We start from the raw sequence: 26957 nt of genomic DNA, 5'->3' as shown, positions 1-26957 counted from the left end.
TTAGTACTTAGAGTAATTTTATTACCTAGCTATTTTTTTTTGCAAAAGTATCCTCTGACTAGAGACCCCCTTCCCTCTTACTATTCCTATGCCAGCAGTCTCAGCTTGGAGTGTGCAGATTCCTCACTTCCAAGAGGGTCCCTGATCTCATGGAATTTGGAAAAAGAGGCCAGGCACTGCCATGAGTTGGGCAGTGGGGAGCGGGTGTGTGACACGTTGCAGGGGGCGTAGCTTGCACAAGGTCACTCAGCCCCCACGTGGCAGAATGGGATCAACCCTGATCTGTGTGGGCTCTTCTGGACCTTCCCAGGGTTTCTGCTTAGACAACTAAAGGCTCAAGCCGACCAAAAGAGGGGGCCAGAGACAGGGTGCTCCTTGGGAATCTGATTTACTTGCCAAAACCAGAAAACAAAAATTCTGTGGCGGCACATCCCCACTGAGTCCTGGACCCCTCCAGTCAGATGGGAGAGTCGTGTGAAGAGTCTGGAGATGTGAGCAGGAATGTGTTGGGACCCCAGTGATCTCAGGAGCACCACGTTCAAACTGCCTGCTGTTGCCTCCTGTAATTCCAGGCAAACTCCCCTTGGTAGGCTTTGCCTCCTTCTCGGGCCACCCAGGCTTAAATCAGTGCTGGTTCTTCCACTGTGGGGTGCCCATGCCAGGGGCAGGGCCTGTAGCAGTGCGTTCTGTGTGCACAGGGCCTCCCGGAGCCATAACTGGGTGACCAATGGTTGAACTCAGTTGAGCTCTGAATAAGTCCCCTGAAACTGGTGTCTCTGTGTAGGTGTTAAATCGAGGGCAGTAAACAAAAAGAGAAAAGTCGAACATTACCTCCAGTGGTTTCTGCTAATTGAGACTCCCATCTGCTAAGTGGGTCTAAGGACCTATATGTTCTCTGAATGAACACGTGGTGCTTATCACCGCCCAGCTTGGACTAGAGCTCTCGGTGCCTAGTTTCAGCCCCAACTATTTCCAGGCTCTAAGTCCCCTCAGGGCAGCTCACTGCTACCCCACCTGAGTCATTCTGCCAGCGGAGGGTGGGCAGAATGGGCAAATCATAATCCCGGATGCCCAGTTAAATTGGAATTTCTGATAAACAACAAATCATTGCTTAGTTAAGCATGACCCATGTGACATAGGGAATGTACTGATAGTAAGCCACGTATTCATTGTTCATCTGAAATTCATATTTAACCAGGCATCTTGGATTTTATCAGGCAGCGCTACTCCTGCAGCCCACTTGTTGGCTGGCACTTGCCGCCAAAACTGGTTGCTGGAGAAACAGCAAACTATCCTGCTTTGCAAAAGTACTGGGGGATAAAATATTACAGGCTGCAGCCGCGGTTTTTCTTTCCCTTGTGTCATTTCTGGCGGGCGTTTTCACCATACAGAAAGCCTGCATCTCGTGGGATGCAGATGAGACCCAGTCCCAGAGGGGGAAAATGAGTTAGAAAGTAGTTAGAAAACAACCCCAGGGAAGCCGAGACCTGCGCTTCATCTGCCGAGTCTTTTCTTCTCGTTAATTCATAACACCATCTTTTAAATCCTGGACTAGAATTCAAGAGCTGTCGGTGCGCGAGTGTGCCACTCCTCCTAAGGGACTCTCGCTCCGCCAACTGGGCGCCCTCCGCGCGTTCTTGGTGCCACAGCGTCCTCCAGTGGTCATTCGAGGAACCGCAGCCGGTCTCCGCCGCCAGCCAGAGCGCGAGGCCGGCCCTGCAACTGCTGTAGGCGGGACACCTCCGGGGCCCGGGCTGCGTGGGAGGATGGCAGCCGAAAGGCACAAATCCAAGTGCGCCACGTGGAAACAAAGCTCTTGCCTGTGGCTGTGAAGCTCCGACCAGACCAGGGTTATATTTCATCTTGCGTGCCAACGTGGAACGCGTCTGCTGACCCAGTTTTACAGTCGTTCTCCTCCAAATGGACTCGGCTTTGTGAATCTTCTTTAACTATCAAGCCCGGATGATGGAAACGTCAAAAAAAATCCTTTAAATAGAGAGAAGACTGGCCTCGGAATTGATTCTTATTCTAGATACTTAAAGGACTAACTGGAGGGTGTGGGCAAGGTAAAACCACTGGAATGAGGACTCCCACCCCCACCCCTTGCCTCTTACCTCCAACCTAGCAACAGTCTCGCTTCATTTCCAAGCAAGGGCGGCACCGCTAATCCATTATTGAAAACACACGACTCCCAGAACCTTGTTCATTTTCATATATGCAGCTCGGGGCAAAAGGTTCTCTGCCGCAGCTTCCCTTTGATTTGAAAGCAATACAAAGAATAAAGGGAAATGAAAAATATGGCCATAGAGGGGCCGGCTCTTGATCCTTAAACACACACACACGCACACATACACGTGATTCTTCCAGGTACATACAAAGGCACTTTTCGGAACGGGTGGTCACTAGCCTTTGCCCTTTCACAGTGTGATATTCTGGCAGCGCCACAGCTTTAAGCCAGCTCGTTTGCACATCATTTCAGCTGAAATCTACCTCCTGGGTGGGGAGACCCAAGGAGAGGAGCTGATGCCCTTGCAGCAGCCCCTGCAGGGGGGGCCACGGAGAACCGGGTCACAGGTGGTGGGAGAAGTGTGTGGACCTGGGTCTGAGGCCTGCCCCCTGGGGCACCTGCGAGTCCTTGGCGCAGAGGCTGCCGGGCTCTGCGCTTCAGCGCCCCCTCGTGGAATAACGAGCCGCCTGGGTGTCCTCCCAAGTCTAGTCTCTCTCAATGCACTGGAGCCTTTTGTGCGCGCGTGCCCGCTCAGTTGTTCAGTCCTGTCGGACTCTTTGGGCTCCTCCGTCCATGAGGTTATCCCGGCAAGAATACCGGAGTGGATTGCCATTTCCTGCTCCAGGGGATCTTTCCTACTCAGGGACTGAACCCACGTCTCCTGCGTCTCCCACACAGCAAGAGGATCCTTTACCCCTAGCACCACCCGAGGAGCCCCAAGATGCCTTTAGTCTTCTTCAAATTGTTTTTTTTTAATTCCTTTTGTTCATTCATTTCACAAACATGAGTGTGCCTAAAATGTGCAAGGCACTGGGTTAGAGGCTTAGCATAGGGAAATAAATAGGGAATGCCCCTTTCCTGAGAACAAGGTCATTGCAAAGTGACACAAAGTGTACCTGAGGAGTGGGATCAGCCTGGTGCACTGGCCTGCTGATGGGAATGCAAATTTGGGCCCTCCTTCGGAGGCCAGTTTGGCATCAGCTTCCAGATTGTCACATGCATACCTTATACGAGTCAGGAGTCGTGGTTGCTTGAAAGCAGAAAAGAGGCTGGTTTATTTTTTTAACGCTATGGAGTAACTCACAGGGTCCCAGGGGAGGCTGCAGTCTCAGGCTCAGGTAGGGAAATAGGTGAGCAGGCAGCTACCATGATCATAGCCGAAATTGCACCACGAAATAATCAGGCACTGGTGGCCGCCACTTGCCTGCTGTGGGTGAAGAGCCTGTGTGCTGCGCCACCATCACCTCCTATGGCCAAACGGGGGGAAGGTGTCTGCCTAGATGGGTGGATGTCACACACCTGCTCTCTAGACACAAGGGAGCCACAGGGAAGGTGGGCACCTGACATTTTGTGCCTCTGCAATGGCAAGTGGGCTATGCCTTCCACCCAAAAGAAGAGCCCCACAAGATGGTGATGCTGGTGGCCAAAATCATGACAAATGTCCTCCACACACACCTTGACCTGGAAATTCCATTTCTACATTTTAATCATTTAGAATTACATTCATACTTCACAGGTAGTCATTTATCCCACAAATAACTGTTGTATATATTACCATGTACTAGGCACTGGGAGATAAGGGTGCAAAAATGGACACTCTGTGCCCCCATGGAGCTTCCTGGGGAGACAGATATAAATGAAATCAGTCCCAAAGCAGGTGTGAAAGTACAAGTGAGCTGAGGGCTATGAAGGAGTTGGGTGGGCATGATGCCACCTGGCCCAGTCAGAGGCAGCAGGGAAGAAGGCTCTTGGGAGGTGAGAGTCCAGCTGGCCCTGAAGACAGAGGAGGAGGCATTAGGACCTGGAGGCCTGTCTATAGGGACAAAACCATGAAGGGCCTACAGAAAGGCCAGGTTGAAGCGTTTTCTGCTTGCCCTCATTTCACTGGGAAGCCATTGACACATTTGGAGGTGGTGGTGGTGGTTTAGTCACTAAGTCATGTCCGACTCTTTGCAACCCTATGGACTGTACCCTGCCAGGCTCCTCTGTCCATGGGATTCCCCAGGCAAGAACAGTGGGGTGAGTTTCCATGCCCTTCTCCAGGGGATCTCCCAACCCAGGGATCGAACCCAGGTCTCTTGAACTGTAGGCAGATTCTTTACCGACTGAGCCACCAGGAAAGCCTGTGAGGGATGTACAAATGGTGACATGATCAGATTTGCATTTCGCAAAGATCAGAACTGTGTGAACTGGACTGGGGTGCAGAAGGAGCAAGAAACCCAAGGAAGTGGTTATGCATCCAAATGATTAGAGATGGCGGCACAGACAATATGAAGATCAAGGCTGGGCAGAGCAGCAGTCTTGGTGTTAACCTTTATAGAAATAGCCACATGGATTAGCAGTCATGAGAGAGAAAGGACACACCAAGTTTTCAGGCTTTGTCCTCCAGGAAACAGCATCACGTGCTCACATGGAAATGCGTCAGAATTGCATGTCAGAAAGTTGGGGTTGGGGAAGCCTTTAAAGATCATACAGTGTAAAAAGCAGGTTGTAAAATATGGAGAAAAACAGGATGCAGAACAAGGTCTAATCGTTGCATATCTTGTGCACAGGAAGGGCTACACCGAGTTCACTGTGGTGTTAGATTATCTTTGCTTTGTATATTTTCTGTGATAAATATGTAAATACTTTTGCAATAAGGGAGGAATCCAATCTTATTTTTTTAAATAAATTACCTAGTATATATATATATATATATATATATAAAACTCTTGTTATCAGAGAGGAAGCTGAGATGGGAAAATCTCTGGGCAGGGAGAAAGGAGTAATCCAATTAATTACTACCATAGAAACCTTTTTTTGTTGTTTGGAAATGTTCATCTGTATTTGAAAACTCCTTGCCCTGTTGAAAGATTTTTTTCAAAGCTATATGCAAAGGGCCACTCCCCTTATATATAGCCAGCACACTATTTTAATAATTGAATGTGTCTTCCCCAAATCGTAAAAGTTCCAGAGACAGAAGGGGTGTTTGGAGTCAGCTGCACTCCAGCAAATGATTACCTGCCAGGGTCTCTGGATCTTGGCACTCCTGCCACATAGGCCAGCTGACTTTTGTCCTGTGCATGCTTCCTATCCTCCCTGGCCTCTCACCAGTCAATGTTAGCATCCCTCCTCCAACCTGTGACAAGAAAAAGTGACTCCAGACATTGTCAAATGTCCCCAAGGGAAGAATAACCCGCATTGAGAACCACTGACCTAAGTGTTGCTTACATACCTCAGGTGACAGAGAGCTCACCACACCTATAAGCAAGCTTTTCCAACCCGGAGTTGCTGTTGGAGAGTTCAGCCTTTCACTGAGTGAACATCTGTCTCCCTCTAGCTTCTTTCCTTGGGGCTGGTAGCAACTGTATCCCATCTCCCTTTCCTATGATGCTTCTGCAGAGATCAACATAGCGCCCTGCTCTGCTCCCCATTGCCCCCCTCTACCTGCTGCCAAATCTTTTCTCTCCCAAGTTGAGCATTCCTCCTTCAGCTTTCCCTTACAGGACACATTAGGTCTTCTGTGGGTCCATGACCACTCCAGGTCCTCAGTTACATATGATGCTTTAGGTGCTGGCTGGCCGTGGAGTGATCACCTCCCTCCCCCTGGATGCTCGTTCACATAGTCCGCAGCTATGTCACACCAGGACAGCATTCTGAGCTGCTGGCCAAAACGCTGAAGCTTTGTGTGACACCGTTCTCTTCAGTCACTCTCCACACCCACACCCTCCTTCTGCCTCATTAGGACTATGTTTATCCTTCTCAAATTTCACCACTTCACAAGAAGTCTGTAATCATGCTTGTCTCAGGGGACAGCAGGGTGGCTAGGGAAGAGAAAATGAATTGCACACAATGAAGTCTGCATACGCATCTGTGCTTTTTAAACTTTTTGCTGCATGCATGTATTCCCTGGTCACAGTAAACAAACCAGCAAATAGATCCATGGGACATACTTCACCTGCTTAGAGTCACCCAGTCCGTCCAATCTGTCCTGACCCATTTGGAAAGGGATGATGTATCTTCCAGAGTCCTCACTTTCATCCTCAAAGATCTTTCAATTCTTCACTTAAAACCATCCACGAGGCCAGGTGGAAAAAGACAAGGCTAGGCTCACCAAGGCACTTTTAAATCAAGGTACTGAGTGGTGACTTTTCCAGCTGGGACCCCAGGAATCCACCCATTTACTTCAAGAAAACAAGTTGATGCTCCTCTAAGTCGTTCCTATTGCATATCTGGTTTCCCTAAACAGAGACCCACCAACTTGTCACCTCGCTCGCTTCCTCCTTCTTTCTGGGGAGTCTCTAACTGCAGGGCAAGCTGGCAGAAGTATCACCACCCAGAAAGGTGCTTCTAGAACACTCCGGTGCAACTCACCCCTCCCACCATGAACCCAGCTCCTGCAGCCACCCCATGGCACACCTGGACTGCGGCGCTGAGAGCTGCTGAAGGCCTCATTCATTTAAGGGCAGCAGCAAGCCATCTTGAAGCAGCAGTAAGAATTGCACACCCTGATAATGGCAAATTTATGTGATTTATTCATACAATAACTCATGGTGCACTTAACACACATACAAGGCTACATTTTCAATAGCGTGGAAGAGATTAATTGATAAAACCTGTTAAGTAAATAATGAGTTTTGAATATAAATCACTCACAAAAGGTTCTTTCCAAAACACTCAAAACAACAATAAATTAGGACATGGGTTTGGTAAATGTCAGCCTTGGTCCTGCTGCAAAACCTCTCCCCTGCATAAATCCCAGTGCCTGTCACAGGCAGGAAAAAGCAAAAGCCCTTATTAACCCTTGGCCTTTGTTTGCATCCTAACTCTTGCTCTCTGGCCAGTGCCAGGTACACTAGACCTTGTGTCATTTCCCGGGGCTCTGCTCCTCCTGCCCGGGCTGTGCCACGTGATCCTGTGCGGGTACCTCATCCAGAGCCAAGCCAAACCACAACTGTCTTCTCCAGCTTGGACTTGTCCCCATTGGAGGCCCAGAATCATGGCCCTGAATCCAGAGCCAAGTTCGGCCGTCATCTGGTGACTAGGGCCATTGGCTCCCAGCCACCTTGGGCAAGAAACTCTGTTTCAAAGAAAAGCCCTTGAGGGTGGGCTCTTGAGCACATCAAGGACTCGACAGGGAGGCAGCCTCTGCCCCAGCAAGTGAGTACATGGAAGAGACACCCAAGGAGCTTCAGTAGCACATGGAGGGCAAGTTCCCGACAGCAGTGAGGGCTCTGAGCATCGCAACAGTATAGTGACCCGAGCACCCCTATCAGTGACAGCCCTCTCAGGTTCAAGGTCTCGTTCACAGAAGAGAGACTGCCCAGGGTGGGAGGGGCGAGGTTGACAGCAGGTTCAACCACAAGGGGCTGTACCTAAGGCCCAAAGAGAAGACGGGCAGAGGCTGACATGGGCAGCTGGCTTCCAGCTCAATATGAGCCCGGGCCAGAATCTGAGACTCAGAGGAGGAGCTATAACCTGTTGGACTTGGGCACTGGGGAAGGAGCTGAGCCTCATTTGGGAGTGTGTATCCCCTCATTCTCACACAGTGAGGTGGGACAGCTTGGACACCTAGCAGGCGTCACTGAAGTCAGCCTGAGGGAGGAGGGCCAGCCCCTTGCTAGGGTCTGGAGAAATCCTGCCTTCTGTAGCCAGTTGACTCTTATCTCTCAGCACATCCCACCATTTTTAACTGCTTAGAGGTGAGCATGGGCTGGGTATTTGTACACACATGTTTACAGCAGCATTATTTGCAGTAGCGAAAAGGTAGAAACACCCAAGTGCCCTCAGGGATGAATGGATAAACACAATGCAGTCTATCCATGCCATGGAACAATATTCAGCCTTAAAAAGGAAGGACATTAAGGTACCTGCTATGACGTGGGTGAACCTTAAAGATATTATTCTACGTGAAAGGAGCCAGGCACAAAATGCAACTAAATGCATGATCTCACTGATATGAGGTTCACAAAGAAATCAAATTCAGAGACAAAAAGTAGAATGGTGGCTACCAGGGGCTGGGGGAGGGAAAGAATGGGGAGTAACTGTTGGATGGGGACAGTTTCACTTTTGCAAGAGGAAGAGTTCTGAGGATGGATGCTGGCGACAGTGGCATAACACTGTGACTGTCCTTAATCCACGGTGTGTGCACTTAATAATGTGTGAGATGGAAAATGGGACGCTATATGCATTTCACTACAGTTTTTTAAATTATACAGAAGTTGAGAATTTCTGTCAAAAAAAAAAGATTAATGTAGGAAGGGTGGTGCAGTCATGACAACTGTTAACCAAGAACTGCCGGCAACGTGAAAAAGCAGGCTAACATTACCTTAGAGCAAAACACCTGAACACAGGATTTAATGTGGTAGGTGTCCAGGTATCTGGAGGTGGCTACTGGTCATCCTCACCATTTCCCATGTCTTCCCAATTTTACAAAATGAGCATATATACTATTCTGATCATGGGGTGACGAGACAGGGTAAATTAAGTATAAAAATCAACCACAAAGAGAGGGATATGAATATTTATTAAATGTCTAGATTGGGATGGGTCTAATGTTTAATAGGAAAAGACAGGGGGGAAAAATCACATAGGAAGAAAACAATTTGATTACTTAAGAAAGCAAAACCCAAAATTTAAAGGCAAACTCACATGAGAGATACAAATGTCCAACAAATGTACACAGAGAACAATGGTCAAGGCCATTAATAAGCAAAGAATTCAAAGCTCAAATAGGATTCTACTTTCAGCTATTATTGGGAGGGTGGGGTTTTTTGTTTGTTTTTATGGTCTGTATTATCTATATGCTTGTTTGCTTTATTTTAAGTTTTACTATCCTAAGGGAGTAGGAGAGGACTAAAATGGAGATGCTTTCGGCAACTTGGCACTAAACGCCCATCCTAAGGGATTAATGTGAAACACACAGAAAGCATTTTATTCACAAAGTTGCTCATCACAACATTGTTTACAATATTGAAAATCTGGAAATTGACTAAATTGCCAATAACCGAAAGAAAGTTTAGGAAATTATGATAAAACTACACAATATACTACCACCAATATAAAGTATATGTAATAACCACATAGAAAAATAGGAATATAAAACTGCATGATAAAGCACATGGTATGATTACAACAATGTAAAAAATTTACACCCCAAAAAGGCAAGATATTTAGTGACTATCTTGGTGTAAGATACTGATGTGTTTTCTTACCTTTTATTACATTTCTGTTCTCCATTTTTTTCTAAAATTAACACATTAATTTTATAATCAGAAAAAAAAAAACTCTTTTATTAAAGTAAGATGCCCACAAGATTCTTCAGTGACATTCATCTCATCCCAGAGTGCAGTCAAGAGTTCAGAGCTCTCACCCTCCTGGAAATGGAGGCAGATGATTATGTATGTATGAATGGATGGTGAAGGGGGCAGGGAACAACCTAGGGGCGGGCTGGGAGGGAAGGATCGGCAAAGGAGAGTCAGGCACCAGCTCAGAGACTGGCCAGCCAAGGAAAGGGGCTTTGTGGAGTCAGGGAAGACTCTGACTGCTCAGCGGAGGTCTGTGTAGACCCAGAAGTAGGCACTAACGGTGTTCTCAAAGGGCAGGATCAAAGAGGGATTTCAGGAAGACACATGGATTTTGAGGGGAGCAGGGGAGGAAAGAGGGGGGGAGGCAAACTACTTGGGAAGGAGGTGGGAAGGGCTGGGGTGATGGCGATGGTGGTGGAGAGGAAGAGGTCAGTTGGCAGAGGGAACTCCCTGCTCTGCACTTACACCAAACACACGTGGCTCCTCGCAGGACAAGCCTTTGCGGGCAAACAGGAGAGAATCAGCCCATGGGAGGAACCTGTCAACAGCTGGGCGGATCAGGTCATCCAGTTCAGAGTTAACCTAGGGCAGCTCTGTTCAGTCCACTTTCTGTCACATGGAAAGGCTGTAGATCTGTCTGATACGGTGCCCCAGTGCCCTACCCACACTGGCTCTTGAGTACTTGGAATAGGGCAAGTGCAACAGAGATTTTGCTTTTGAAATGTTGGTTTTCACTTCATTCATTGACATTTAAAGTCACCGGAGCTTAGTGGCTACTGGTCAGCACACACGTGGCAGTAGTTCTCAAAGGGCACTCTTTGGAGAAGCAGGGTCAGAAGTGCAGGCTCTCAGACCCCCGCCCAGACACCCTGAAGCAGAAGCTGCCCCCTTCATGTATCTGTGCCTCTGAATTAGGGCCACTCAAGATCACTGGTCTGGGTTTCAAGTAAACTGCATGAAAGACCCCCTGGCTCAAGTGAAATAGGGATTTCTACAAAGAATGACTGGAGACCCATTCATAAAACGTGTCCAGTTCAGCAGGATTGGAGAAAAGTTACGTGATGCAATGAAGATGTGGTTCCCCTAAGCCGGGTCAAAATAAGGAATGTGGTCAGCTTTGATATGTGAAAACCAGAGAGCAGCCACTTGTCTTGATGAATGCTAGAGACGTGCACAAGCGGCTCCACCCTGGCCTCAGTATCAAAAACACAAAAAGCATCACCTGTGAGCTGATTTAGAAGCGCATGCCCCTGCATGTGAAATGCAGCCGAGTTTCTATAAGGAGACATTTGTAAAGGGAGGCCAAGAAAAGCTAAGACCTAAGGAGAGAAGAAGCATTCTGAGTCTGCACCCTCACCAAGAAAAGAGAAGACAGAAGCTCTTCCTGCAGAGTCAGATCTACGTGCAAAACACCCCCGGGCAGACCCAGCAATGGCTTCGGTCACACAGGTGAGAGACAGCCAGAATGCGAGTCACTCTGCTCTTTTCAGCACAGTTCAGCTTACAACTTAAGCAAGAGGACAATTTGGAGATTTTCTGATACTAAGATGTGCTTCAAGAAATAAAGAGAAAAAACGATGAAGTGTATAGATGATAGTCAAGCAGGAATTCGAAATAAAAGCTTTATAACTGTAAAGTAGGAGATAAAGCTAAAAGACATCACGAGAAACTGGACTGGATTGTAAAATTCTGCATCAAAGTGATATGAGCAATAGAGAGGATAGAGAAGGAAAAAGAAAAGGCTGAGGGACACCATCCACAAAAGCAGAGGCTTCCAGAAGAGAGATGGGATCAGCAGAGAGGAACAGGACCCTTCACTCCTCAAGTACAAACTATTGGCAGAACATGAAGTCACTGAATCGATTAGAAGACTGTTGTGTCACCATATACGTCTCCACTGTAGGCTTAGTAAAAACAAAAACCTGTATTTGAAATTTTACTGATTTGAAGTACTCTTATATCTTGCCTTTTTGGTTACAATGTAATACAGTGCAGTAAATTAATTTGCTGTATTTTGTTTCACAAACATTTACCTTTTAAACACCAAAGGAGAACATGTAAAGAAAAGAATTACAAAAATTTACTTTGATACAGGACTGCATTAATGTTTATTAACGGACTACTTCACTCTTCTGATGACTACTGATGACTGATCAACATGTAGTGAACATGACCTGTGAATATTCCATTATTTTCAAGATGACATAGGCTAAGCTTATTACTACTACCTGCCTTTCCTGGTGGGAGCCTGGTGGGCTGCCGTCTATGGGGTCACACAGAGTCGGACACGACTGACGTGACTTAGCAGCAGCCTTTCCTGGTAACTTTATTTAGTGAATACAGAACCACCATCTGGGGAATTAGAAATAACCTAATATGATATTAATGAAAAGCTTTCACAGTTCTCAAAAGAAATTAGAATTTACTAAAATTAATGTTATTTGTAATAGCAACTAACAGTGGACTATTTCCTTCCTGCCTCCTGGATAAATATATGTCTGCAACCAACAATCTCCAGAGAAGAAGAATGCTAAGGTTTTGAATGTCTCAATTCAGGGATACAGTTATGCCTTCAACTATTCTCAGCTGTGAATAAAGATGCCTTTTAAAGATGGCCTTGGTGTTCAAGGGTCATATCACTTGCTAACAAATTATTGTCTGCGCCAGAAAGTCTCTGAAAAATTTTAACTAAATTTCTCATACATGCCATGCCTCTAGTTTACTTAGCATTATTTATTATTTGATATAGAAATTCCATGGTAATCACTTCATGCATATTTTGTTTTTGGATTTGAAGATTTGCAAACTTGGAAAAGTTAGAGCTAGACTTTCAGGTATTGGCATCTAGCATTATTAAGTTTACATTAAAAAAAAAACCCTAAGGTACATATTGATATAATATTTTGAGTATATCAGGCTAAATTAGATAGACTATTAAATTATAAACAAAAGAACCAGGAATTTATAGTGTCAAACCTAATTTGATATGTGGTTACATTTTGAAATGTACTATATTTCACAAATAATTGAAGTATTATATTTCTTGAATACAGTGCTATGTTCAGTTACTATGCTCTTGATAGCTAAAGCTATGACAAGTTCAACTTGCTCACTCTGTGCTTATTCATTCAATAAATAAGTTATGACTGTTACAAAAAAAAATAAGAAAGAAAAGGTTCAGCCCAATTATCATGACAAAATCAAAAGGTGCCGCTGATACATATTCTTAGGCCCAATTACTGATGCAGGTTTTGACTCCCTGCCGCTGGGGTTGATTCCAATAGTATGGGTAATCATGAAATAACCAGCTCTAATTCCTTCTCTCACTGGCATTATATATGATCTCTGTGGTTGGCGAACTCAAGGCATGAATGATCGGGGAAGGGTTTCACCCTGGGAATCATTATACACATTGTGATCCTGCAAAGGGTCAGAAGCTACAAAATACAGTTCCCCTGCATGGATGTCTGAAAAGTTAGCCAGAAACTCCTGGGGATTGAAGCCCACCCACACAGTATACCTGTAGTCTACCGTGCGTATGGAATAGCCCATGACCTTTATGTCTTCTAAGCTCGGCTTGTCAGAATTCCACTGAGGAGAGTCTGCAGGCCGAGGGTACTGGCTATAGGCGACCAGTTCCCGGGGATTACCATGGACGTGGGGCTCCTCTTCCTCACCATGGCCCTCAAAGAGCTTCAGGAGGTTCCGGCCTTCTCGGCACAGCTCCATGTGAAACGAGGAGATGGGGCAGCGTGGAGGGACATGGAGCCCCGCAAGTCCAGCGAGTGTGGGGAAGAGAGAGAGCAGCTCCACCAGGTCCCCAGTTTGTCGGCCTGAAAGAGGAAGCCACCCCGTGGAGCAGGTTACAGCCGCACAGGCTGACTTGTGTTCTTTCACAGCATTTATTTTTAGCCCAAGAGCTTTAGGAACAAAGCCCTATCAGGTTCTCACCCAACAGCAGGGCAGAATGAAGTTGCCCTCAGTTTGCTGGCACTTTTAGAAACGATTTAAATGTAGGACCCACCAGTGTGTGGATGATTCAGGCAAGGCCCAGACTGCTGATAAAAGTCTGCTGAGGACAATCTGTTCCCAGCCTCACAGCATCGCCTGGCCAATCCCTCCTTTCTGGCTATCTGCATCTCATCCATCTCCCTCTTATCGTTGTAAAATACACACAACATTAAATTTACCACCATGACCAGATTTTAGTGCCCAGGTCGGGGGCACTGAGGATGTTCCCACTGTTGTACAGCCATGCCCACCACCCAGCACAGAACGATCTTCACCTTGCACAGCTGAAACTGTCCCTGTGAAATGACACCTCCAGCTCCTGGCACCACACTTCTACCACCTGTCTCTGTGTGTCTACTGCTCTAGGCACCTCGCAGACATGGAAGCACACAGTGTTTGTCCTTTTGTGCCTGGCTTCTTTCACTTAGCATCATGTCTTCAGAGTCTACCCGGTTCATAGCACGCATCAGTTTCCCTCCCCTTTAAGGCTGGACGATAGCCCACTGTATGGATGTGCCATGTTTTGCTTATCCATTCATCTGTCAATGGACACTTGGGTTGTCCCCACCTTTGGGCTACTAATAATGCTATGAACATTCTTCTACATAGTTTTCTTGGAGTACTTGGTTTCGGTTCTGTAGGATATATACCTAAGAGTGGAACTGCCAAGTCCTACGATCGTTCTGTGTTTAACTTTTTGAGGACCCACCAAACTCTTTTCCACAGAGACTGGACCATTTCACATTGCCACCGACAAGGGCTGAGGGCTCCTATTTCTCCACACCCTTGGCACTGCTGCCGTTTTCTGTCTGCTTTGATAACAGCCATTCTAACAGGTATGAAATGATATCTCATTGTTGTTTATTTATCTTTAAAGGCTAAATCCTGCACTTTATTGTGACTCCTGTTAAAATTTACTGTGACTCTGGGCCATAACTCTAGCCTTTCTGGATCTTTAAGAGTTTACTTTATATGGCTCAATTTTATTTCCAACACATTTGGTTTGTAAGTAAAATAAAAATAAAAGTAAAGAATATTTTTTTAAAAGATACCTTTACAACGGCAAGGCCTGTCTAACAAAACCACCTTAACCAGACAGTCCAGCTTGACATCACTAATAACGGCACAGGCCACCATGAAGTGTCCCCAATGGGATACAGGTGGAGCCCACAACCTCACAGTGTGCAGCATGCGTCCAAAGGGTTTACCCTGAATCTAGTTCTCAGGAAGCAGTCAGACAAACCCAGACTGCGGAACATTGTATAAGATAGCTGCCCTGGACGCTTGAAAAACATGAGGTCAGGGAGATACGGGGGGCCCAGGTGACAGCCGGCCATTGTAATAACTTTTCACTCAGAGTTGAGACAGGCATGTAGGAGGCCCCAGAGCAGGGTTCTGAAACCACCTGCTTGGGATTTAACAGGCTCACTGAAGCTGTTAACATTAGGCTCACTGAGGAAAAACTCTAGGGATCAAGGGCACAAGCCAGGAGGTTTTAGCAAGAGAAGGTGGCAGTGTGGTGCACGATGGTGGTGGTAAGTGGGAGAAATGGTGTAGACAGATTCTGAATGAAGAGCGGCAGGAGTGCTGAAAGACTGCCCATCGCGTACAGACCGTGAGAGAAAAGACGGGCCGCTATCAGCATGGCTTTTTGGCCTGGGCAACTACTGCCATTTCCTGAGAAGGGGAAGAGTGTCAAAGGCTTAAAGTCAAAGGTCAAATATTCAGCTTTGGGCACGTTAGACTGGCTGTTGGAAATCTAAGTCCAAAGATCAAAGAAGACATACAGGCTTAAGAGAAAATTTGGAAAGAAATGGGATGACAGTGCAGCAACATCAATGTATAAGCTGCTCAACACCTCCCCTCTCAAGTTTCAAAAAGGATTCTCAACCTGTCATAAGATTTCTCCCAGCAAATAAAGGGCTATGGTCATGCCTTCAAACTGTTTAACATTTTTATCAGTGACATGAAAGAAGACAGTGCATGCAGCACACAGAAATCAAAGGTTCAGAAAAAAACTGGGCAGTAGAGAGCAAACTTGGAAAGATCCAGAAAGTCCAGAACGATGGGCTAGACCCAAGAAAAATTTAAACAAGAGCTACTGATGGGACAGACCTGGCACCACACCAGATGGAGGAGCTGAGGTGGCTAATGTCCCCTTGAGTCCCAGCCAGAAGGGCACAGGTAATGAACTTTTGCTCACCTGTAAGGGGGCAGCCCCTGCTTCCTGCCCTGAGCTCAGACCACACTGTTGTCACCTCCACGATGGCTCTCCCCATCTTGGGGTGGCCCCTGCTCTGCCCCTCACCCTCCCAAGCCCCCCATGGACAGGGGCCACCCTCATCGACTCTGGCGCTACCGCTCCCCTGCCCTAGGAAGAAAGGCCTGCGCTGGGTGGTGAGGGGGTTTCTGTACCAACTAAAGGCACCCCTGACGTCAAGTAGCATCATTTCTGCATTTCCATACCTGGCTCTGGCACTTCTGAGACGGTATCAAAAGGGTCAAGGTAAGGGAAAAACTTCTCGCCTTCCGCCGGAAGCGGGGCCGTCCTTCCGGGAACATAAAACATCAGGGGCACTCGCGTAGTGACATCAAAATTACTGTATTTTGCCCATTCTCCATGTTCACCCAGAGCCCATCCTGGTTCATAAAAAGCAGAGCATGACAGAATATGAATCAGCACCTCACGGCTTGCTCACTTTAGTTAGACACCACTTTATTCCCGCTTGTAAAAGCCAGAGGAAGCAAAAACTCAGCATCTAGAAGAAATTCTGCTAGAATTACCACACAGAAAGGTAGGAGGTGGAGTCATTGTGACTCAAATCACACAAGCTCAGGTCTGCACTTGTGGGTGTGTACCACAAAAACAAGATCTATGACACTGGGGCACAGTTTCTCACATTTTAAAAAGACATGCGTATCTTTTTCAATTTTTACGAAACACCATAGACCAAAGAAAATAACTTCTGGTTCCACATGCTTAACCTTGATTTAAGAACAACTCCTAAGCCCCCTTTAAAATATCTCTTGCAAAAGACAGCTTGAATATCCCACGTTGGCAATTTCCAATCACTTTGAATCTGAGTGCCCTTTTTGATATAAAAAATATAAAAGAGATTGTACATTAAGTATTTCATATTAAAAAACAAACAAAATCATGTCAAGCTGCCATGTACAGGTTCAAGAAGGCTTCTGTGGTTCGGATGTAGGCAGTCCCAGGAGGGTCCTTTGAGAAGGGCCATTTGTCATCACGTGCAACTGCCTCAGAGCAGAAGCTAGTTTCCAGCTGGCCTGGCCTTCACAGGGCTGCAGGGGCCATGGTAGCACTGGAGGAGGAAACTGGGCACTGAGAAGGGGGTTCCGAAGGTGATGGCAGATCATTAGGGAAACAGTGAAAACTTATGACACCTCCACACTTAACAAAATAATATGGGTCTTTATAAGGCATAAGGTAGGCTTGTGAGAAATGACACAGAAAATTGTCTATGACATTAAGTGGAAAAAACAAACCAGGGAACAAAACAGGACACAAGCACAATCAATCTTGCCATGTTTTACGGCTATACATTAGGCACATACACACTCATGACATCGAGTCCCATGTATATGCATGACTGAAGGATGGATGCCCATCTGTCAGCTCCAGTTAGCTCTGGGCAAGTGGGATAAAGGGCAGTGTTCTCTGTGTGCTTCTTTCTCATCACAATGAACACATGCTATGATCTAAAATGGTCCCACTTCATATCTGACAATATTAGAGAATCATTTTCCTGTTTCTAGGTAGGACAATGGTAGTGCAGCCAAACTTCAAAAAAGTCAAATTTATTATAGATACTGTTTAGAAAACTGAACCACCTGAGCCTGGCTTCAAAACAGTTTGGGGATGGGGGTGTGGGTGAGGATGAGACCAACAAGACTGCTGTGACTGGATAACTGGGGCACAAGAACACGGGGAAAGGGGCTGACTGGCCCCAAACACACCCCAGGAAAGAATTCTTTGAAAAAGATATTTTCATTATTGGAACAAGTGGGAAACTGCCTTAGAGACCCAGAGTAGTGAGCCCCAGGATCCCAGCAGAGATGACAGCACGGGTCAGGCCTGAGGTCCATGTTTGGCTCTGCCAGCATTGTTCTGCACCCTCCTCAGACAAACTAAGAGTCCTCCAACCCTCTCAGTGAGAAATGGGGTCTCCTGCTGAGTTCACCAAGAAAGCAAGGTTAGTATGAGGTCCATCCTGCCCACCCACCTCCACCAGCCAAGATACTTCTTTGACTCAAAAGAGGCCTGGCCTCCATGGAGAGAAGCCCTGGGCCTAACAAGGTGGACACAAAAGCACCCAAGACTGCGGACGCAGGGCACTCCTGATTCACAGAAGAGAATACACACCTATTTCACATAAGCTAGGGAAGTTTTCACAGACAAGTTCAGATGCTTTGAGTGACTCACCAGGGCCATTCAAAACACTTACCGTGATCTGAGGTAAGTGCCACGATCGTGCTGCTGGCCAGCTGAAGGTCGTCCAGAGTACTCAAGAGGCGACCGACCTGTGTATCCAAATAGGAAACACAGGCAAAGTAGCTCTGGCGGATTTTCCGCTGCAGAAAAAAAATAATAATGCAAGTGACTACGATTTAATGTGTATGGCATACCCAGATACAGTGCTTGTTTGAGCACCCCTCCTGAGCCCCAGCCCTTTGGTGCCCTTGGTGACATTTTCAACAAAAACAGAAAACTCACTCCCTCTCCATACCCTCGCCTCCACGTGTGTGTGTGCTAAGTTGCTCAGTTGTGTCTGACTCTTTGTGACTGCATGGTCTATGACCCACCAGGCTCCTGTGTCCATAGATTCTCCAGGCAAGAATACTGGAGTGGGTTGCCATTTCCCTTCTCCAGGGGATCTTCCCAACCCAGGGATTGAAGCTGCATCTCTTATGTCTACTGCATTGGCAGGCAGGTTCTTTACCACTAGTGCCTTCCATAGCCACAGCCCAATCCCCACTTTTGGGGCAAATCAGCAAATCAGTTTTCACTTTTGGGTGGATATGCCACTTACTATTCATTTCTGTCTCCTTCACATGTTCTTATGAGTCCCAGGAGATGACCATGTACACAGAAACTGACCCCTCAGCCTCCCAAACTCTGAGGGTCATGCCAAAGATGCCATAAAGCTGTATTCATATCCTGGGCTGCTTTAACAAAGTATGACATACTTGGTGGCTCAAAACAACAGAAACTAGGATTGTCTCCTAGTTCTGGAGGCCAGAAGTCTGAACTCAACGTGTAGGCAGGGCCGGGCTCTCTCTGAAGGCTCCAGGAGAAGAATGTTCTAGCTTAGGGTGGTGGCTGCAATCTCTGGTGCTCCAGCCTCTGCCCCAGCCACCCGTCAAGTCCTTCCGCTATCTCTCTCCTCTTCTCAGGAGAACCCCAGTCACAGTGGATGTGGGCCCGGCCTATGGCAGCATGAGCTCACCCATGTCACATCTTCCAAACAAGGTCACACTCTGAAGCTCTGGGGGTCAGGACTGTCACAGATCTTCCTGAGGGACACAACTCAACCCTAAGGGCGGCCATGAGCAGGCCTCTCCTCTGGGCCGTTTGTCACCTGGCAGGAGATCATAGCCACGTTCTCTCCAACAAGCTGCCTAAGGCACACCCTCCCCAGATTCTCAGCCCGAGTGGCTCCTGGAGCAGAAGGTGTCTGCTGGCTTGACTCTGCCCCTGCCTTTCTCACGGGAAGGAAGAAGATCATGTTTTCAGTGTCTTCCTGGGCCGCCTGCATCAGAATCCCGATGAAGACTTGTGGGCTGCACAGTGTCCTGGCCCTACTTTGACTCAGAGAGCTGGAAGCTGGGAGTGGAGTCGAGAACCTGTATTTCCCACAAAGCACACCTGGCGATTCCAACAGGAAGACAGTGTGAAAACACTGTTGTCTGCCTTCCCATGTAGAGGGCCCATTGGAATATTCATGTGGTAACAGAAGGGCAGGGCCACATATGGAATATTCCAGAAAGAGTGTCCTCAACATGTGCTTTGCACTTCAGGGAAGGGGGGCTGGCAAGTCAGCACAAGGATTCCAACTCCAGAATTGCTCTACCCCCACATCATGACAAACGAGTGCCAGACACAGCAGCTGGACAGCGCTGGCCATGTGTGTGCCCCGCTCCCTCTGTACCAAGGCCCCACTCACTAAGCTACCTCCTGACACCAACAGGTGCATGTGTCAGCTTTCCCACAGAGGGGACTCACCTGGACCAGCAAACCCAGAGTTTCAGCTGGCACAGGAGCCGCCAACCACCCTCCACCTGACAGACTGTCACCTGGCTTCAACAGCATCTCCCATCAGTGAGGGTCACCCAGGCCTCATCTCCACCCTGGGGCCCCAGCCAGTGAGTTCCCAAGTCTCCCGACAACCCCCTTCTTTGGAATGGAGATGCTGAAGGGGAGACTCGTCAATCCACCCAGCACATCCACCTTCAACCCCTGTGCTCCACAGGATGCCTCACACATAGAAACTTGGTACCTGAAAGTCGGCAGGAATTGGGCCATAGGGCACACTGAGATTTAAGGCTTGGACGTCCTCCCGCTGCCTGAGATCCATCCAGGGGTTGTAAGCCACCAGAGGAAGGCCAGCGGGGACATGGGGGTCAGGAGCCAGGCTGACGTTCTCCAAGGGATACAGCTTCTGAAATTCCTTGGGGGAAAAGCACACAAAGCCACCAGGATGTCACTCTTCTGGCACAGGCACAGGCTGGGCCTCTTCTCTCAACCTGTGATACACTGACACAGGTGTCTTCCCCTCTGAAAGTCACTGTCACGAGATGCCAGTGCTAATGAAATCACTTGACTGGTTTCCTGCAAACCAATCAGCGACAGCTCTCTTCCCTCATAGCGACCGATGCCCTCCTATTCCTTTCGCCACCTCCCCTTCAACTAGAAAACATGTGGAGAGGTGTTGCCAGCTCCCCGAACCACTCTCGTGTTCAGTCACTGGGAGAGCTCACAGGCTACGACTATCACAGTGAAAGCATACGAGACACGGCAAAGGGGACAGTCTAGGGGACACCAGGAACAGCCCCAGTGCAGTCACACAGGATGTGAGTCATTCCCCCAGCAATGAGTTGTGTGACATTTATACCACGCTGCCAGCCGGGAAGCGGAGCTCATGAAAGCCTCAGCGCCCAGGGCTTTGACAAGGCTGGTTACCCAGGTACCCTCTGCCTGCACAGGTCAAAATCCCAGACTTGAGGCAGGAAAGCAGCAGTTTCTGTGGACAGTGCAGGCCTAGGGAGCCACTGGGCAGTTCTGGGAGAGCGGGAAACAATCACTCCCAGGGGCCAGGTTCCCCAAAGCTGGGCCAAGGTCCAACCTCATGAGCAGGCCCAGGGGTAGGCTGGGACAAAGAAGTGAGCCCCCCTCTGGCAAGGGGGCTGACAGGTCCTGCGAGGAAGGCCTGATGCCCTGGGCCAGTCAAAGGCAGACAACCACCGCATCAGAGAGTCTCCACTCCCATCACAAACGATGGGCATGCTTTGTGAAACCAAAAGGATGGGCTGCTTAGGCCCGGGGAAAACATGATAGGGAAAACAGAAAAATATTCTGCAAAAGAAGTGACTACATACTCTAAATAACATGCATGTAAGCACAGGATTTGGGGCTCGAACAAGCCACACAGGGCTCTGTGTTTCAGAGCTCGGGGGAAAGGCAGTTAAGTTGACTAGGGTTGCACAGCCCCTGAAGGGGTGTCCCGGGGACCACTGCATACTACGGGCTGGGGTGGCCGGCTCTGCCACCCTTCTCCATGATGATTTCACCATCCACCCCTACATGACTCACTGTATCCAAGGAAAAAACCCTCCAGTGGAGGAAGTAGAAAACCCAGCATTTCCAATTAGATTATTATCCTAAGTGTACTTCTTAGCTTTGACCTCTGAAACCCAGCTTCCCACCACTGAGTACACCAGTGCCATCAGGCAGCCCTGGTGACTGGGGATGGCCAGATGTGGCCACCTTTATGATGACCCAGCTATCACAACTGTGCTGGATCAGCCCTCAGCAAGCTCTTCACCTTGGGGTATCTGAAGGGGATGTGTGGCTTATGGTACCCCACAGCCAGGAAGAAAGGACTGGCCGATGTTTTCATCTTTCCCAACAACTGTATAGCTTGCTCAGTGCTCTGCTTGTCAGGCAGGGTGCCCTCAGGCACATCCACGACATCCACGGGGCACAGCAGGTTGGCATGGAGTTCTCCATCTGGTCCCCTACAGGTCTTTCAAAACAAAACGTATAAAATCAGCTTTTTAAATGCAAGAAACAGAAGCCATAAGAGTTTCACACAACCAATTCAGGTTTTTTACCTCCAGAATATTAAGTATTAGTCATCCAGACTAGACAGACACCAAGGAAGCAGAACCGAAACACAGAAGTGTTTCTTGTTTTCTACGCAGAGGCCAGAAGTCCACCAGCACTTAGCTTCCTGTTGTGTATCTTCTGTCTCTACGTCATAATTAATTAAAGGAAACCCAAGTAAACTAATGATAAAAAAAAATAGCTGTCTCCAACTCAACAATAAAAAACATAGACAAAGGACTTGAATACATATTTCCCCAAAGAAGACAGACAGATGGCCAATAATTACATGTAGAGATACTTAACGTCGTTAGGGAAATGAAAAAAAAAATATGTTTTCAATTTCAAAGCCAGACTAAAGCTTCTAAGTGACAGGGCTGCAGTTAACTGGATAAGGTGATAGTCGGTAGAGTTTTGAGGTCCTCATGTACATCATGCACAGGATGGAACTTAACCTACTGCTTCATTTCCTAGAGCGGACATGCTGGCCACGAGGCCAATTTCAGTTTGGACCATGATTTCTACCTCACAAACACCCAGAGGCAGTGGCAGCTGCTGCTATATCTCGCTGAGGAGCATCCTTTCACAGGCCTGCCTTGTCCAGGCCCCCCTAGCCAGGAGAGCCACCACCTGCCTCTTAGTACCCACTCAGATGCCATATTCACATGGTCTGCAACACCCCTGGGGATGTGGTGCGGTCAGACCCGTCACTTTGAGAATGATATGAGGGATGGGTTCAGGGACCTGGCATTTGTGAGGCCACTAAAAGTAGGGAGATGATCTCAGGGAACAGAAGGCTTGAGATGCAGTCTTCCAACCTCACTGTTAACACTCAAGCCACCGGCCAAAGGTCAGAGCCCTCCGGCTTTCACTGTATTGTGAAATGAAAGTTGTCATGAATTTAGAAAATTCTTCTGCACCCCACCAATCTCCCCCAATCCACACTCTTCTCCCACATGATGGCTCTAAAAACCTCCGAGAAACATGTCATTTTTCAGTGCTCTAGCTGGTGTTCTGAATTTCTTAAATGTAAGTTTTAGTTGCACTTATACATGGGGAGGGGTGGTTCCTCTGAACCATGATTAAGTTTCCTTATAGAGTCCTTTTTTTCATAATGCTCTAAAATTTTAAAGCCCCTATCAAAGGTCTCAGCACCAGAACATATCCATTAGGCCCGAGACAGAGAGACAGACAGTTGGAAAGCCTTTCTCCCAATCTGGGCTGAGGTGCTCAGAGCACAGGTCTGTCTTCTCCCTTCCATGTCTCAGCATCTCCTCTAACCCTCTGCACAGAGCTTTATCCAGAGGGAGCACATAGGAGCCATTAAATAAGTCTTACACATTAGAGCAGAAGCTTCTAGAGCAACACATCCCAGCCAGCTTCTAAAAACTCAGCCACCTCTCCACTGGATCTAGTGCTAAAGATCCTAACACTTGTCTCTGTCAAGTCATGATCACAAACCAAAGCCACAAAGCTCACCATAGAATCAGCTAGAAAGAACACAGAATACATGCAATAGTTGACTTTAATTTGTTAGACAGAGAACAAGAGGTTCCTCTTCAGAACAGTACCTCTTTCAGAGCCTCACCTTGGTGTTTTCATACTTTTCAGAGGAGGGATGATAAGGTGGAACAGACCAGCTATATGGAGAATCATCACTATGATTGGAAGATATGCCTTGGGGGAAGAAAGAAAAGTCATTAAATACAGCATGGCGAGTCCCTCAATGCCCTCCCGACCCAAAATGTACACTTTGCACACAACTGGGGAAGGGCCAACCCCCTCTTCTAACCTCAGTCTCCTCATCTATAAGATCAGGAGCTAGGCCGCATGACAAGAAGTCCCCACAAGAGCTGTCCCTCTGGGCTTCTTTCTGAGCACTGAGCACTGGACCTGGTCCTGAAGAGCCCTCACTGGCACCTCTCCCCATCCGACGAGGAAGGCAGCAGAGGCACAGGCACAACCAGGGATGGCTAGGCCAGGGGAGGCTCCACGAAGGGGGTGCCTTGTTGGATGCCAACCAGACAAGAAGCGAGGGGAATGGGACTTGAACCCCTGCCTTAGGATGTCAGGTCCAGTGCTCATTCATGACACAGAAACCCACCCAAGCTCAGTAGTCCACAGTCTATTTGGGAAAACAAAATAACAACGTGCGACACCCAGGAAGGACGGCAGCCGTCTGGGGAGGAGAAGCACTGTGGAAGCAGGGAGCCCTGGGCACAGAGGGGACATGGGTCTGGGCAAGGGGGGCAGTGAGGGCCCTTGACGGAGGGAGGGAGGGAGAGCTTGTGCAGCTCAGCTGGGAGGAGCTAAGAGGGCAGCACAGGCACACATGGGGACTGCCATGACGAGCTGGGCAAGGTGGGCCTGAGGCAAAGGGGCAGCAGGCAGAGGGCTTCTCAACACCACAGGCACCGAGACGTGGCTCACAGACCTGCTCCAAACCCCAGCACTGCCCTCCGTGCCTGTGCAACCTTGGGCGAGTGACCTGACCTCCCCAGCCTCAGTTTCCTCCCTGGGGAAGTGACACCCACGAGAAAACCCCACCCCCAGCCTGTCAGAGGATCAGGGTGGTGGCCAGGCACTCAGTCAAGGAGGCCCAGTCAGCCTTGAGCAGGCCCCTCCCTGACAGAACCGGTTCTTGAGAACAAAGACCCTCTTGAAAAATGTGTCTCCACGAGGGCTGCAGTGCTGCATTCGTCCCCACTAAGACAATCCCACGAGCTGATTCTTGGGAGGAAGGAGGCCCCCTTCCTGAAGCACAATCTCCCCTCCACTGTGTCTCCTTTCCCGGGCTCTCCCTCCAGTGGTGCTCAGGCGAGGGTGTCAAGATGGGAGCAGGAAGTTCTAGTGCTGCCAGCCTTTCAGCTACACAACATGATTCCTGGCAGATTTGCCTTCAAAACTGGGCCCAACTTTGCAGCCCCTCCTGATAAGTGCTACGTGGGACAGAGCTTGGGCTCACAATGCACCCCCATGCTCCTCTGGGAAGGGAATCAAGGCCGCTGCCACTCCAGCTTCCCAGAGGAGGAATGGGAGGATCAAAGATGATGAATGATTTGCCCGAGGTCAACTGCACAGCTAAGCAGTGGCAGGATTGAAGGCAGGAGGAGAAGGGGACAACAGAGGATGAGATGGTTGGATGGCAGCACCGATTCAATGGATATGAGCTTGAGCAAGCTCAGGGAGTTGGTGATGGACAGGGGAGCCTCGAGTGCTGCAGTCCATGGGGTCGCAAAGATTTGGACACAACTGGGCGAGTGAACAACAAAGCAGTGGCAGAGCTGGGATTGGGTCAGGTGCAGAGTTGGGCTCACAGGCAATGCTGGCCCCCGCTTCCTTCCCCCCATCACCAGTATCTGAAAGGAAGAAAAAAGCTCTTCTACCATTTCTCACTTTGGGTGAGAACATAAAGTCAAGGTGAGAAGTGCTACTTTGGACAAAAACGTCAGTGACTAACAAGGTGTCCAGCGAGCCCAAAAAGGCCTCTGTAGAGAGCTCCAACCCCAGAAGGGGTCTCCAGTCCCCAGGCACAAAAAAACAGAGAACCCAGACTCTGCAGGGCAAGCAGTACCAGGGTGAAAGACTTTTCCAACCGACATGGTCACGTAGCCATTCTCCTTGAAGTACTGGGGGATGGTGGAGAAGTTTCCAGTGTGCACCCTCCAGTAGGAGTTGAAGTCATACAGGCGGGTAGTGTCTGGTCTCCTCCCAGTGAGGAACGACACGCGGCTCGGGGCGCACACAGCTTGCTGGTAGGGAGCAAAAGCAGAAGGACATGTTCTCAGAGGAAAACAACGTCTGGCAGCTAAAAGGTAACCAGGCAACCTCTCGGGTCCTCAGCTAACAGTTTGGCGGCTGAGTCATACAGATCTCAAAGCCAACCAGCTGGATTTGGGCCTCATGCCAGAAAGAAGTCTTTCCCGAGAGGAGCGGAAGGCCTCAGCCCCTCCATCCAGCAGATGACTGTGTCCTCCTGTGTGATGGCGTCTCTCGGGGGCCCGGAGTAGGCAGGGTCTTGGGGGGCACAGGAGGGAGGATCACCATGGCAGCACCCCCTCCTTCTCAGCACCAGGCAATCCCCACTGTGGGGAAGAAAGCTGAGCAGGACTGGCCTGAGCATGATAGGGCCAGGGCACACCCTCCACCCCAGGAGAAGTACCCCTTGAAGGCAACCAGCTGTCTTGCCAGTGAACAACAGGTTTTCTCAACCACCATTTTCCAGACCATGCTCCCCTTTAATAGAGACGCCATCGCCGAACCCTCAGTGCAGAGTGGGAGGGGGGCACACTCAGAGGTGCCCAGACATACCTGGGCAAAGGCATTCTGGAAGAGAAGGCTGCGGGAGGCCAGTTGGTCGATGTTTGGGGACCTTATGAGCTTGTCCCCGTAACAGCCCAGGGAGGGGCGTAGGTCATCCACGATGATGAGAAGGACATTCAGAGGATCTGCATGGGGGAGGGGCTGCAGTGAGATCACCTGGACTGACACCTAACCCCCACCAGTGGCAGATGCTAGGGTACCAAGAGGCCTAAGGCTGGCACCGCACCGGAACCTTGACAGCCCAGCCAGCCAAGCCAGGTTGAGAGGAAGCTGGCGCACAGAAGAAGCCCCAGTCCTGGGTGGCAAGGTTAGGCTTTGGCCATGGCCTCAAGCCTGGATGAGGGAGGGAGGGAAGGAAGGAGAGAAAGAACAGCGAGGGAGGGCAGGAGGGAGGGGAGAAGTGATGGTGGGTAGCAGGGAGGGGAGAAAGGATGGACGGAATGGTAGGAGAGAAGGAGCGAGGGAGTTAAGGATGGATGCAGCTAGGGAACTGAGAGATGGAGCCCCGCAATGGGGACGAAGGACGCACCTGTGGCGTTGCCTGGCGCCGCGGGTCCGCGGGAGGCACAGACAGCACCCAGGACGAGGCCAAGCCATAACAGGGAACGGCTGGGCGGCGGCATTTCTGCCCTAGAGCAGCCGCTCCAGGGCGACGGCGACAGGTTTCGGCAGGGCCGGGCCGCCCTCGCCGCCTGTCCCTTGTCGGAAACCCGGGAAAGCTGCGAGAGGCGGCTGTAGCCGCCGCACAGGCCGGGCCCGGCCC

The 26957-nt window shown here is 48.9% G+C and overlaps 1 protein-coding gene across 5 annotated transcripts; it reads right to left on the bottom strand.

The window, feature by feature from the left end:
- IDS (iduronate 2-sulfatase) lies at positions 1-26957 on the bottom strand. 5 transcript variants are annotated; one of them, XR_014076072.1, is made up of 9 exons: positions 26724-26957; positions 26183-26319; positions 25446-25623; positions 23460-23548; positions 21591-21791; positions 20046-20216; positions 17994-18120; positions 2115-2253; positions 1-1986 (listed from the first exon to the last, which is right to left on the bottom strand). XR_014076072.1 is itself a non-coding variant. In XM_081567087.1 (9 exons), exons 1-9 carry the CDS (start codon positions 26815-26817, stop codon positions 12874-12876), a joined length of 1644 nt encoding a protein of 547 aa, XP_081423213.1. In that variant the 5' UTR covers positions 26818-26957; the 3' UTR covers positions 8716-12873. The 5 variants fall into 5 exon arrangements, 2 of the variants coding, with proteins under 2 accessions (XP_081423213.1, XP_081423214.1); XR_014076071.1 differs by lacking the exons at positions 1-1986; positions 2115-2253 and adding exons at positions 8716-13346; positions 15991-16870; XR_014076070.1 differs by lacking the exons at positions 1-1986; positions 2115-2253 and adding exons at positions 8716-13346; positions 15991-16850.

This window comes from Giraffa tippelskirchi, chromosome X, assembly GCF_054371585.1.
Source record: "Giraffa tippelskirchi isolate mGirTip1 chromosome X, T2T-mGirTip1v1.2.pri, whole genome shotgun sequence".
NCBI lineage: Eukaryota > Metazoa > Chordata > Mammalia > Artiodactyla > Giraffidae > Giraffa > Giraffa tippelskirchi.
The sequence above is the reverse complement of the archived record's forward strand: the minus strand, read 5'-3'. Positions and strand labels throughout refer to the sequence as shown.